Here is an 11,435-nt window from a genome sequence, read left to right as displayed (position 1 = left end):
AGTATTAAGACCAAGAACGATCTTGAGTACTACAACACTGAGCTGAAGAGTTATATAGAGATTGATTCTGGTGGTTATTGGCTTGTTTTTTGTCTCACTCCAGGGCTTTGGACTCAGACCAAAACAGTCACAGCAGAGTCGAGGCTTCAAACAGAACAGTTTGAGCCAGGCTGGCACGTCAGCGCTGATGCGGGATAACAGTTTCTATAAGAAGACCATCTTTTGCCTGCAACTGGGCCCAATCTTAATTGTTCAGCACTTTTTAATCTATACCGCGGGCCCCCCCAAGTGCTTCTCTATGTTACGCCACATTAGAGCCATGATTCCCAGCTTTGCATGCAGTGTTTTATTGGCTGCTTTAGATCAGCGGCCAGTCAGCACATGTTCCCGGTGATTTGTTATTCTTTAATGACGGCCATAGCTTGAATCCTACTGTGAGCTCTGTGGACTAGAACAAAATGAGAGACAAAGACACAGAGAGTACATGGAGAGGGAACATGATTGATGAGGGGGCCGGGGTCTCATTCTCTTGGTGTGTTTTGTTAATTAATCGACGCAAACAAATTCACCACTTTGCATACATGACCACACACAGACAAACTGGGGATGATGCCTTTAATACAGTAAATGGCTGAAGGTCTGCTGTCACTGAGGACACTCTGAGAGTTACAGCACTTTTTAAAACTTTTAAACGACAGATTTTGCTTGAAAATAAAAGTATTGCTAGCGCAACGCAGAAGTTAAAGGGACTCTATGTAAGAACCTGTGGCCGTTACACAGTGAGGCGACACACGTCAGCTAAAACCACAATATCACTCTATATTTCACCCACTTGGCAGTAATGTTAGCTGACCAAACGAAGATCTCTCAATGAATCAATGCTGATACTGTGTTTCCTGCCTCAGCCTCCCGACCGTGGTCAGATGGAACAGGGGAGAAACCGGAGTTTTGGTCGGAGACGATAACATAACTCTTCTGCAGTGTGTAGTGTGCGCGCATGCACGTGGGAGGTGGAGCGAGTGAGAACAAGCGCGGTGTGTGATTGAAGGCAAGCAGAGGAGCAGAGTGCAGCGTCGACTCCGGCCCTGGAGATCAGGGTTACGGTCTCCCCTGTGTCTTCTGGCCGTAGTCGGGGGGGCTGGAGCAGGATTAGTTGACACTGTTTTGCAAGACGGGCTTCAATAGATATAACTTTGCGGTTTTGGTGCTTCCGTGTAGTTTGTGTTTGAACAGCGTAGCCACACGCGAGCGCGTATGGGAAACACCGATCCGCAATGATTTATAAGAGTGTTAGTTTAAGAAGTTACAAACAGTCCCTTTAAGCATTTTCCTTTTTATTTTTCAAGTTACAAGTATGACCTCAGACGTTATGATATTCACCATCCATTCAAGTCTAACAACTCACTGGTCAACACTACTGTGACACTACTGTGACACTACTGTGTCTTTAACATGTAGGACTCTGTTGGGAAAGACCTCAGTAGACTTTCCCTGAATAGATACAAGTTTAACAGAGTTAATACTGTCATGAACAAAACTTTCAAACTTTCCCTTTAAGGATAAGTAATTCTACCCGTCTCCTCTTTTTTCCATACGCCATGCTTCTTTACATTTAGCTTACAAAATTAGAAATGCCTGATTTCACACTCTGCTGCTGTCCTCTTTACTGCCCTCAAAGAGGTCTGGGACTGTATCTAATCTGAGTGTGTGGGAGGTCACAGCACTGATGGGAGAGGAGGAGGATGTTCAAAAAGACTGCATGTCTTAATATATATATTTGTGTCATTCCTCAGAGGGCCACTGGGTGAGACTTTGGAGATTTTAGCAGATGAGTTAGCTCAACAGTGTTTGCCTTGAAGCTACGATAAAAGAGGAGGAGGAGCTATAGGGGAGGGGGATAAGGACGGGAAGAAGACAAGGACATCAGGGGGACGAGGAGATGAAAGGAATCTGACTGATGAGGAGGAGATAGGAGAGAAGTTGAAGCGAGGAGGAGGAGGAGGAGAGGGCGGACGAAGAGTGAGGATGAACTCTGCGTGAACACAGTTTGAGGCCTGAGGCGCTGAACGCCAATCTGAAACACCCTCTCTCTCCCTCCCTTAGTGTTTAACTGTAACTAATAACTTAAGATAAAGGCTTTTAATGAGGCGCTGTTTTCAATTTCATTTTTAATGTGGCGGGACAGGAAGGCGGAGGGACCCTTTCAAAGTACGGGCACAGAGGCACTTTGAATGACCCTCCATTGTCTTAAACATTGTGTTCAATACAGAAACTAAGTTAGTTCATATTCTATGCTATTTATAGCTACTTTTTAAAATCTTAGAAACATATTTATACGTACAGTATATTTCCCTTTTGGTTATCCAAATATGGTGGCTAATAATAAGAATAATTAGAAATTGTGTTGTGATATTCCAAAACATCCACACAGAGCATCATTTGGTCTAAAACCTCGAGGAGATGGTAATCCTGTACGGACGCGGTTTCATAGTCAGACCAAAATCGGTGCTGAGATCCAGCTCCTGCCCTGGAACATTTTCAATCCGCAGCCCGTGGAGCAGCGTGGCGAGAAAGACAAACATCTCCAAACGTGCAAATCCATCGCCGAGGCAGCGTCTCTTCCCCATGCCGAAGATGAGGACCTTCTCTGTCAGCTCCTTGTTGAGGAGTCCCGAGGAACCCAGGAAGCGTTCGGGGCGAAACGTGTCCGGGTCTCCCCAAAGGTCACTGGGACAGAGTGAAAAACATGAAGATCAACAAAGCGATAAAACAGAGAAACACATTTTTATCAACTGATAAGAAGATGTTTAAACACTTCACTCTTTACTGATACACATGTCTTATGAAAGTAATATTCAAAGTCATAATGTAGTGATGCTTGCTACTCACACATCATGATTGACTTGATACTGGTTAATGAAGACACAGGTGTCTTTGGGAATGAAATATCCATTCAGGGTGATGTTTCTCGTGGTACTGAAGAGAGAAAACCAGAGTTTTAACAGCAATACAGACAACTGTAAACATGAATGCACTGAAAACAAAAGTCTTACCAGTGAGGAATGGTGAAAGGGACGTATGAAGCGTGGCGAAACACTTCGTACATGAACGCCTCCGTGAAAGGCATCTTGGGCTTATCTGAAAACCTGGGCAGTCTGGCTGTACCAATGTGGTCGTCTACGAAAGAGAAAAAAAACACCATTAGTATAATATAAACTGGAAAAACAAAGTTCGGAAACTTGTGTTTGGTGGATTATTTCTCTGTTGTTCCAATGCTAATGGTCATTGTATTTTACATCGTTGGAAAGCCTGTTTATTTACCTTCGCAATGATGTCCAACTTGTAAGGATCATGCATTTGTGGGATGAGCGGCACAGCTGATTATGTGGGTAGCGCCCAAGAAAAATTTGCCAAAATGCTCCGTCAATGGTAAACAGTGTATTCTCCTGTTGGTGTTGACTCTTGTTTTGAGTTGTTTGGTGGATTGGATGATTGAACTCTCTTTCAGTAACAAGGAACAAACAAGACATATTGATTCATTTAATACACCGTCAGGAGCCTCAGTAGCGGTGGAAGATCCATACGCAGCCACAACAGCCTGGCACCTCCTCCTCATGCTGGTCACCAACCTGGTCACACGTTGCTGTGGGATGGCGTTCCATTCCTCAACCAGGATTCATTGCAGGTCAGCCAACGAGGTTGTGTTGGTCACTCTAACACGTACAAGCTGATCCCACAAGTGTTGAATTGGGTTGAGGTGTGGACTCTTGGCAGGCCGTTCCATTCTCTCTACTCCCACATTGTGGAGGTAGTCTGTGATAACCCTGGCTCTGTGGGGGCGAGCGTTGTTTCTTGGAGGATGAAGTTAGGGCCCAGATTGTGGAGATATGGGATCGCCACTGGCTGCAGAATCTCATCCCGATATCTCACTGCATTGAGATGGCCTTCAATGATGACAAACCTTGTTTTGCCAGTGAGGGAGATGCCGCCCCACACCATGACACTGCCCCTGCCAAAAGCTGTTACTCCATCGGTTCAACAATCAGCATAGCGTTCTCCGCGTCGTCTCCATACTTTGACCCTGCCATCCAACTTTCGCAGACAGAACCTGGACTCATCACTGAACATGACATTCCCCCACATGTTCAGGTTCCATTGTCTGTGTTGTCGACACCAGCGCAAACGGGCCTAACCGTGAAGGGCAGTCATTGCAGGCTTCCTGGTAGCCTTATGAGAATACACTGTTTACCATTGGCAGAGCATTTTGGCAAATTTTTCTTGGGCGCTACCCACATAATCAGCTGTGCTGCTCATCCCACAAATGCATGATCCTTACAAGTTAGACATCATTGCGAAGATAAATAAACAGGCTTTCCAACGATGTAAAATACAATGCCAATTAGCATTGTAACAACAGAGAAATTATCCACCAAACACAAGTTTCCGAACTTTGTTTTTCCAGTATATATATATATATATATATATATATATATATATATATATATATATATATAACCATTATAATGGGGTCTTGAAGGACACGGCCTCTGAACTAAGATGCAGATGCTGCATCATCATTAGTTTTCTTTCTAGACTTTAAATAAGTCAAAGGTTCCCAGTCTGTAAAAGCTAGCTGCACTTCAGTTCATCAGGGGTTAAAAGGGCTGAGATGTGTTGCGTTTTTAACATGCACTTCACAAATAATTACAATGACATAAAGTATGCTTGTCTTTCAAATGACTGTAATTAAAAATATTGCTCTCATTAATTGTGTTAATTTATAATTAATTGAAGTGATGAGTAAGTGAAGAATTTCAAACTATGTGTGTTGACATAGTTTGCCTTGCGTGTTACCGCCTTTGTGTCGGCCTGGAACAACTCTCCAACCTTTCTTTCTTTCTCTCTCTCTCTGGCTATTTGTGCCTCCCTCCCTGATTCATCCTGTCTCCTCTCTCTCTCTCTCTCTCTCTCTCTCTCTCTCTCTCTCTTCTTTCTTTCTCTCAACGTGCCTCAGAACAGACAGCACCAGTTCTGTCAACCCACTTCAAAAGTAGCTCTGGCGTCAGCAAATTGGACTGATCTTTTGTGAGTTTCTCTGGTGGCTGTCGGATTGTGTCCGGGAAGGGCACTCGGGCTGGCTGTTGTTGGGTTTATAGTTTGTTGTTTTATTATTCCTTCCTAATAGACATCATCATATGCCTCACTTGATGTCTGCTCACTTGATGATGATAAATGTGTTTCAAAGAGATGCATTTTCACCTGTTTGTATCCTTAAAAACATGTTTTTGAATACTTTTCTGGTACATATTTAAAGAGCTAAATGTGATATTGATCTCCTCTAGATTTTGATGTGTGATCATGAATGATGAATGATAATGTGTGAATCATTAATGAGGAACCTTCTATTTCTGGACAATGAGAATGAATCATTCATGAAACCGGACACTGGACGGGCCCTCGCTATTCAGCATAGCATGAATTCTTTCTCTTTGGATTAGATGCATGCAGTGATGCTCTGAAGAAAATTAATAAGCCAGTCAGAGTTCCCTCTGGCAAACAATGAGAGATTGTTCATACTTAAACATAAGAGGGTACCTATCTCCTGGTGTATTCTGTCCTGGAGGTCTGGATACTTGATCAGGTACAAAAGGCTCCACTGTAGACCAGCAATGATGGTGTCAAATCCTTTAGAAAATCACAAACATTATTTTAACAACGTTATCAATATGATCAATTTATCGGGGACATATCATGAAAAACTCACTTTTTCAGTGCTTGTGCACATACATTTGGGTTTCTGGAGTGCCTACCAACTCACAAACTGAAATAAGACAACCCAGTCAGGCTCATTACAATATATCACCCACAGGTTGAAAACTATCTTTGTAAAGGTGCACCATATTTTTCTAGCAAGCCAATCGGAGCAGACTTTTAGCAGACATGCACTAAAACGGAGCATTTCAAACGAAGGGTAAATACATGTATATTCAGACAGACCGTATGAGGAAAGTAACATGTTTTTTGAACATTAAAGCATGCAAACATGTTCTAGTAGAAACCCAAAACACAAGTATGAACCTGGGGGGAAAAAAGCATGATATGTCCCCTTTAATGTCATTACCGACACTATTCGTCATCAATGGTAATATAAGTGTAACTTTCAGTGCGGCTAACCTGCTCCAAAGATGTCTATGACGGTGTGAATGATCTGTGAGTTGGAGAGTTCAGACGTGTCTTTAGTTTCTTCTCTGTCCTCACAAAGTGCAATCAGAGCGTCTGTTATGTCCCGGATACAGTTCTGCAACACACAAACATACAATATGACAGCAAATTGATTGTGTTTCTTAAATCATTGTCACTGAAACATCAAGCTATCTGTATTAACTATAGGCTGATTAATGATTGCTCAGATCTAGAGGTTCATAGAAGTTTTAAAAGCAATAATTAGGGAAGAGACAGTAATCAGTTATGGTAGGACGCGTGTCTTCCAGTGGGATGCTAATTCCTAATTAGAGTGCGTGCGAACTTTTTAGCCTCTATGCACAAGAACAAAGGTCCCTCCTCCCAGGGGACTTGTTTGTTATTTTTTTGGCTACGGTTGCACTCACAGCTAATACTGTATGAGTGCAATGTCAGATTAAATAGTGGACGGCAAATTAGTGGGACAGATATAAAGAAAACAACGCAGCATCCACCACATTAGACTGTCCTGAAAGTATTCTGCTTGTATCTTGTGGCACAATAGGCTGGTTAAGATTCATCAAACCAGAGATTGGTTTGTCATTAAAATACACTGTTAAGATATTTAACAAATCATTTTGGTGACTTGGTCTTGGTAGGCACGTGAAACTTTTGTCCCTTTCTTTGAAACATCTATTTTGCATTGCATGTCCTTAAAAACCTTTACATTGTTCTTCTACGTTACTTTTCTTTGCAGTTGCCTATCAACAGTGCAAGTGTGAAATCAAAACACAACCTCATCCTGCAAAAAGTAATGGTTGATTGTACTGTAATGCATCAGGGTGTCATTCTCCTTTTGCAATGTCTTTACATTTTAACTAGGGCTGTCAATCGATTAAAATATTCAATTGCGATTAATCGCATGATTGTCCATAGTTAATCGCAATTAATTGCAAATTAATCACACATTTTTGTATCTGTTAAAAATGAACCTTAAAGGGAGATTTGTCAATTTCATTTAATACTCTTATCAACATGGGAGTGGGAAAATGTATGTATATATTTATCATTAAAAATCAATTAACAACACAAACAATGACAAATATTGTCCAGAAACCCTCACAGGTACTGCATTTAGCATAACAAAATATGCTCATATCATAACATGGCAAACTCAAACCCAACAGGCAACAGCAGCTGTCAGTGTGTCAGTGTGCTGACTTGACTATGACTTGCTTAAAACTGCATGTGATTATCATTAATCGGGCATGCCTGTAAAGGGGAGACTCGTGGGTACCCATAGAACCCATTTACATTCACATATCTTGAGGTCAGAGGTCAAGGGACCCCTTTGAAAATAACCATGCCAGTTTTTCCTCGCCAGAAATTAGCCTATAAGTTTGGAGCGTTATTTAACCTCTTTCCTGACAACATATTGCATGGCTGGTATCAATGGATTCCTACGGTTTTTTAGTTATATGATGCCAGTATCTTTACTCTAAAAACTCGCAAGTTGCGTTAATGCACTAAAGAAATTAGTGGCGTTACAACAAATTTGCTTTGACAGCCCTAATTTAAACTGAATTCTGGTCTACAGGTGTGTCTGCCGGGCTCCTTACCTTATCAAAGGTGCTGATGTGTTCCTCGATGCTCCGCTCCATGAATCCATTCATCCTGTGGATGTGCTGGACCATCTTCCTCAGAGACGGACTCGGAAAGTAGCGGAACACGGGGAAAAAATCAGCCAGGTTCCCTGCTGCGAAGATCCTCAGGACCTCGTTGTTGATGTGGACCATAGTGAGGAACTCCTTGTCATTGTAGTCGTACCTTTTTCCAAAACACAGGGCACAGACGACGTTCGCCACTGAAGTCACCAGGGGCTTCACCGGATCTATACCCATTGTTTCCCCTTTGGCAGCAGCAGCCTGCTCTCGAATCACCTCCACCATCTCAGCTGCCTCAGCACAGACGTGCTCCTCCAGCAGGCAGGTGGCACCGGACCCTCTGGGCTCGGCCTGGGAGAAAGACCGGAGGGCGTTCTTACACAGCTTCTTATGAAGCATCCAGGCTGGCCCGTACTTCTCACTGAAGGTCATGCTGGTGCCGTTGGCTACGGCGGAAAAGGTGAAAAGGTCAGGTCGCCCGGCAAAAGCTTCTCCCTGCCGAACCAGCGCCTGTCTGATGGTGGAGTATCCACTCAGCACGACAACCGTCAGAGAGCCCAGACGCATCTAGAGTGAAGGAATGAACACATGATTGAACGAATAAACCAATAATCTTCTGTCCTGCTAAAACGTTTTAACACATTTTACTGTACATACCTGGAAAACATCGCCGTACTGGAGCCTCAAGCGGGTCAGAGAAAGATGAATCTGGTCCCCCATCTGGAGCAGATTGCCAACAAGGGGCCATGGCGTGGGTCCAGGAGGAGGGGGATATTTAGTGTGGTCCAATCGGGAAGAGTGGTGGTGGCTCTTTCGGCCCCTGAGGGCCATCAGGAGGAGGGTGAGAAGACACAGAGCAACGGTGACACTCGACAGAGAGGTACATGGGTTCTCCTTGATGGGCAGCGTCCATAACATCAGTCTCATCTTGTCAGGTGGACTCTAAATACTGAGAGAGACAGGGGTAGAGGGGGAAAAGGTATCTATAAGAAGAAGACAAAAGGAAAAAAAAGAAACAAACAAAGACAGAAAGCAAGAAATATGGTTAACAGTTTCGATAGATAACTCACCATGCAGCTCTGTAACTTTGGTGTAAAAAAGTAATGAGCCAGACAACAGAGAGCAGAGCAGAGACGTGCAGAAGTCTGAGGTCTGATCCTCGGGAACTTGTTGATGAGGGTATAGCTCACAGTGCGGGACGCCCCATTCAGCAGCGGCCGGGCCCCCTGCAGAGGGAGCTGCTGCCCGCTAACAATAGAGAGGCGCACACGGCGAGAAACTTGGCTCGGGGTGGAGGACGAGTCGGTCCAGGACAGCCAGTGACCGCATCTGACCAAAGACCGGAACCATTCACAACAAGGGCCCCTCCTCTCCCGTTCGCTCTGTCCCTCGCAGAGTAGGAGCCTGTTTGTTGCTGTGCATAGGATGGAAAAGTATTATGTCAGGTTCTGAAATGGGAAATATATGATGGGAAAAAAGCCAACTATTGTCTGTATGAGTAGGGATGCACCGATTGTGAAATTCTGGGCCGATATATTTTTATTTATTTTCTTTTAATTCCTCTTTTGTGCAAGGAAACAAAGACTTCTTCATTATGAAAGAAAAAAACTGAGCTGTTTCAAAGTCATTCAGCATTTCATTACACTGTCTTTGAATGAGCACAAATTCAATCATACACATTTATGAAACAACTTTAAAAATAACCTTCTTTCACCTGAAAAAAAGATTATTTTAAAAAAATTTAATAACTAACACAATATTTAGCCGGCGTAAAATTGATACGACACAACAGATAAACATCGGCCACTGCCATCGACGAATGTCATCAGCCGATACCGATTTTCAGCCGATAAATCGGTGCATCCCTATATATGAGCACCCTGAAAATGTACTATGATCATCCACCAATTCAAATATTTTCAATTTGAATTCATCACATTTACTTGTACAGAATAAAACATTGTGATATTAGTACTTTTACTTGAGTAAAGAATCTGAGTACTTCCTTCCTCACAGACCCCAGAACTGTTATGAACAATGTAATCTCTCTAATGTGTCACAAGGGGGCACTCTCCATCTGCTTAGACTGACTTCATGGCCCCTACAGTTTGGACTGAGGTCAATGCTTTTAGGCTTCAGGTATCAGCCAAATCTTCATACATATAGGCTACGTTCCAAATCGCATACTTTTTCTTTTTACCTTTAGTACATACTGCAGCTGCTCTTATAAAAGTATGAACTGTTGCATGCAGTATGCATACAATTGGGGCATAACATTGCGCCTTGAACTTTGACCCTCTTGCTCATATATCTGCTGTGCAAAGGATTGTGGGTCAGAATAGCCAGAAAAGCATGCTGGCTTGCATACTGCAAAATGTGACTGGATGCAGTAGGACATTATTGCATACGGCATTTGACATACTATGTATTGGGACATACTAAATCTTTTTCTTGCATACTAAATAGTACAGTAATATGGGTATTGGAACGCACAGGTTATAACAACCACAACACTTCAGGAAGTGTGGCCAAAATAATAGGAACACCTCACAGTGTATTGCAGTCTGGAGCAGGCAAAACATCACGTACTGGTAAAAAAAAAGAGAGAAAAGCTGAATCTACACCTCTCTGAGACCTTTAATAATAAAAGATGATTCCCATCTTCATATTGCAAGGCTACACTGTTCATGCAGCTGCTGGCAATACATTGCAGTTGCAGTTATAATATGAAAAATGATTGCCAGCAAGAAGTTAAAACTTTTGCTACAATGTCAGTATAAACATCTGCCAAAGACAGATTATTTGTGCGTTACAAAATCTCCCAGTACGATATCATAATTTAACACCTGACCTGATTTATTTCCTTTTTATTTTTTGAAATATTTCCATTGTTGGCCTGTAATTTGATTATCGAAGCCTGCAAAGTTTTTCTCTTTTTTTCAAGCTCAACATCTCCTTCCCCTCTCTCCTCACTCTCCCACTGCCTTCATCCCTCTTTTCATGCCTGTGTTACATCCTCCTCCCCATCACTCTCCATCTTTCATTCCTTTCTTTCTCACTCTCCATCCAACCGTCAATTCAGCTCAGGCTCAACTGTGGAACACCCGGTGTTGTCAGGCCAAGCGACAGCTCCTTTGACCCGCTGGACCACGTCCTCTCCAGGCCGAGGCGGTCCAGTCTTGTCATTAGCTCTGGCAGACAGAGCCGAGACAAACACACACACTGAGTCTGTGGAGCCAGACTGGATGGGGAAGTGTCTGGGGGGAGAATATTGCTCATATTTAAACATGAAATCAAGACCAGTGCTATAGCCCTAACACCAACACACACAATGTAAAAAACTTGAGTTTGAGCATGTAATGAGCATGTACGCCCGCTCAACATGAGGTTAAACTAGACAGACTGCGACTAATGAGGCTGTATGTTTTGGTCAACAATGAATAACATTTATAATTCCTCACTGAGGCGTAAAACTTTTGCACAAAACTGTTGCACAAGCTTCAAGTCAACTGTCTGACCAAATGGAGCTATACACATTAGTATGGGAAGATGGTTTCCACTGTGTTTTGCAACACTCCCCATCTACAATAC

At 42.9% G+C, this 11,435-nt stretch overlaps 1 protein-coding gene across 2 annotated transcripts; it reads right to left on the bottom strand.

Annotated features, from left to right (window-relative positions):
* Positions 1-616: 616 nt before the first annotated feature.
* On the bottom strand, positions 617-9,199 carry cyp1d1 (cytochrome P450, family 1, subfamily D, polypeptide 1). Of its 2 annotated transcripts, none has more exons than XM_074638506.1 (8): positions 8,915-9,199; positions 8,502-8,793; positions 7,800-8,411; positions 6,175-6,298; positions 5,596-5,685; positions 3,054-3,177; positions 2,890-2,976; positions 617-2,727 (listed from the first exon to the last, which is right to left on the bottom strand). In XM_074638506.1, exons 2-8 carry the CDS (start codon positions 8,769-8,771, stop codon positions 2,445-2,447), a joined length of 1,590 nt encoding a protein of 529 aa, XP_074494607.1. In that variant the 5' UTR covers positions 8,772-8,793; positions 8,915-9,199; the 3' UTR covers positions 617-2,444. The 2 variants fall into 2 exon arrangements, with proteins under 2 accessions (XP_074494607.1, XP_074494605.1); XM_074638504.1 differs by having other exon boundaries at positions 618-2,727; positions 8,502-8,827.
* Between the last annotated feature and the right edge of the window lie 2,236 nt (positions 9,200-11,435).

Source organism: Sebastes fasciatus, chromosome 6 (assembly GCF_043250625.1).
Source record: "Sebastes fasciatus isolate fSebFas1 chromosome 6, fSebFas1.pri, whole genome shotgun sequence".
Lineage (NCBI taxonomy): Eukaryota > Metazoa > Chordata > Actinopteri > Perciformes > Sebastidae > Sebastes > Sebastes fasciatus.
Note: the sequence above shows the minus strand (reverse complement) of the source record. Positions and strands in the feature narration are given on the sequence as shown.

Excerpts from the sequence above, each read along its gene's own strand:
- cyp1d1 (XM_074638506.1), bottom strand. The coding sequence starts at position 8,771 with ATGAGACTGATGTTATGGACGCTGCCCATCAAGGAGAACCCATGTACC. Across the intron at positions 6,299-7,799 it reads ACATCAGCACCTTTGATAAG|AACTGTATCCGGGACATAAC; the intron begins GTAAGGAGCCCG and ends TGTGTGTTGCAG. Across the intron at positions 3,178-5,595 it reads CAGAATACACCAGGAGATAG|ACGACCACATTGGTACAGCC; the intron begins GTACCCTCTTAT and ends TCTCTTTCGTAG.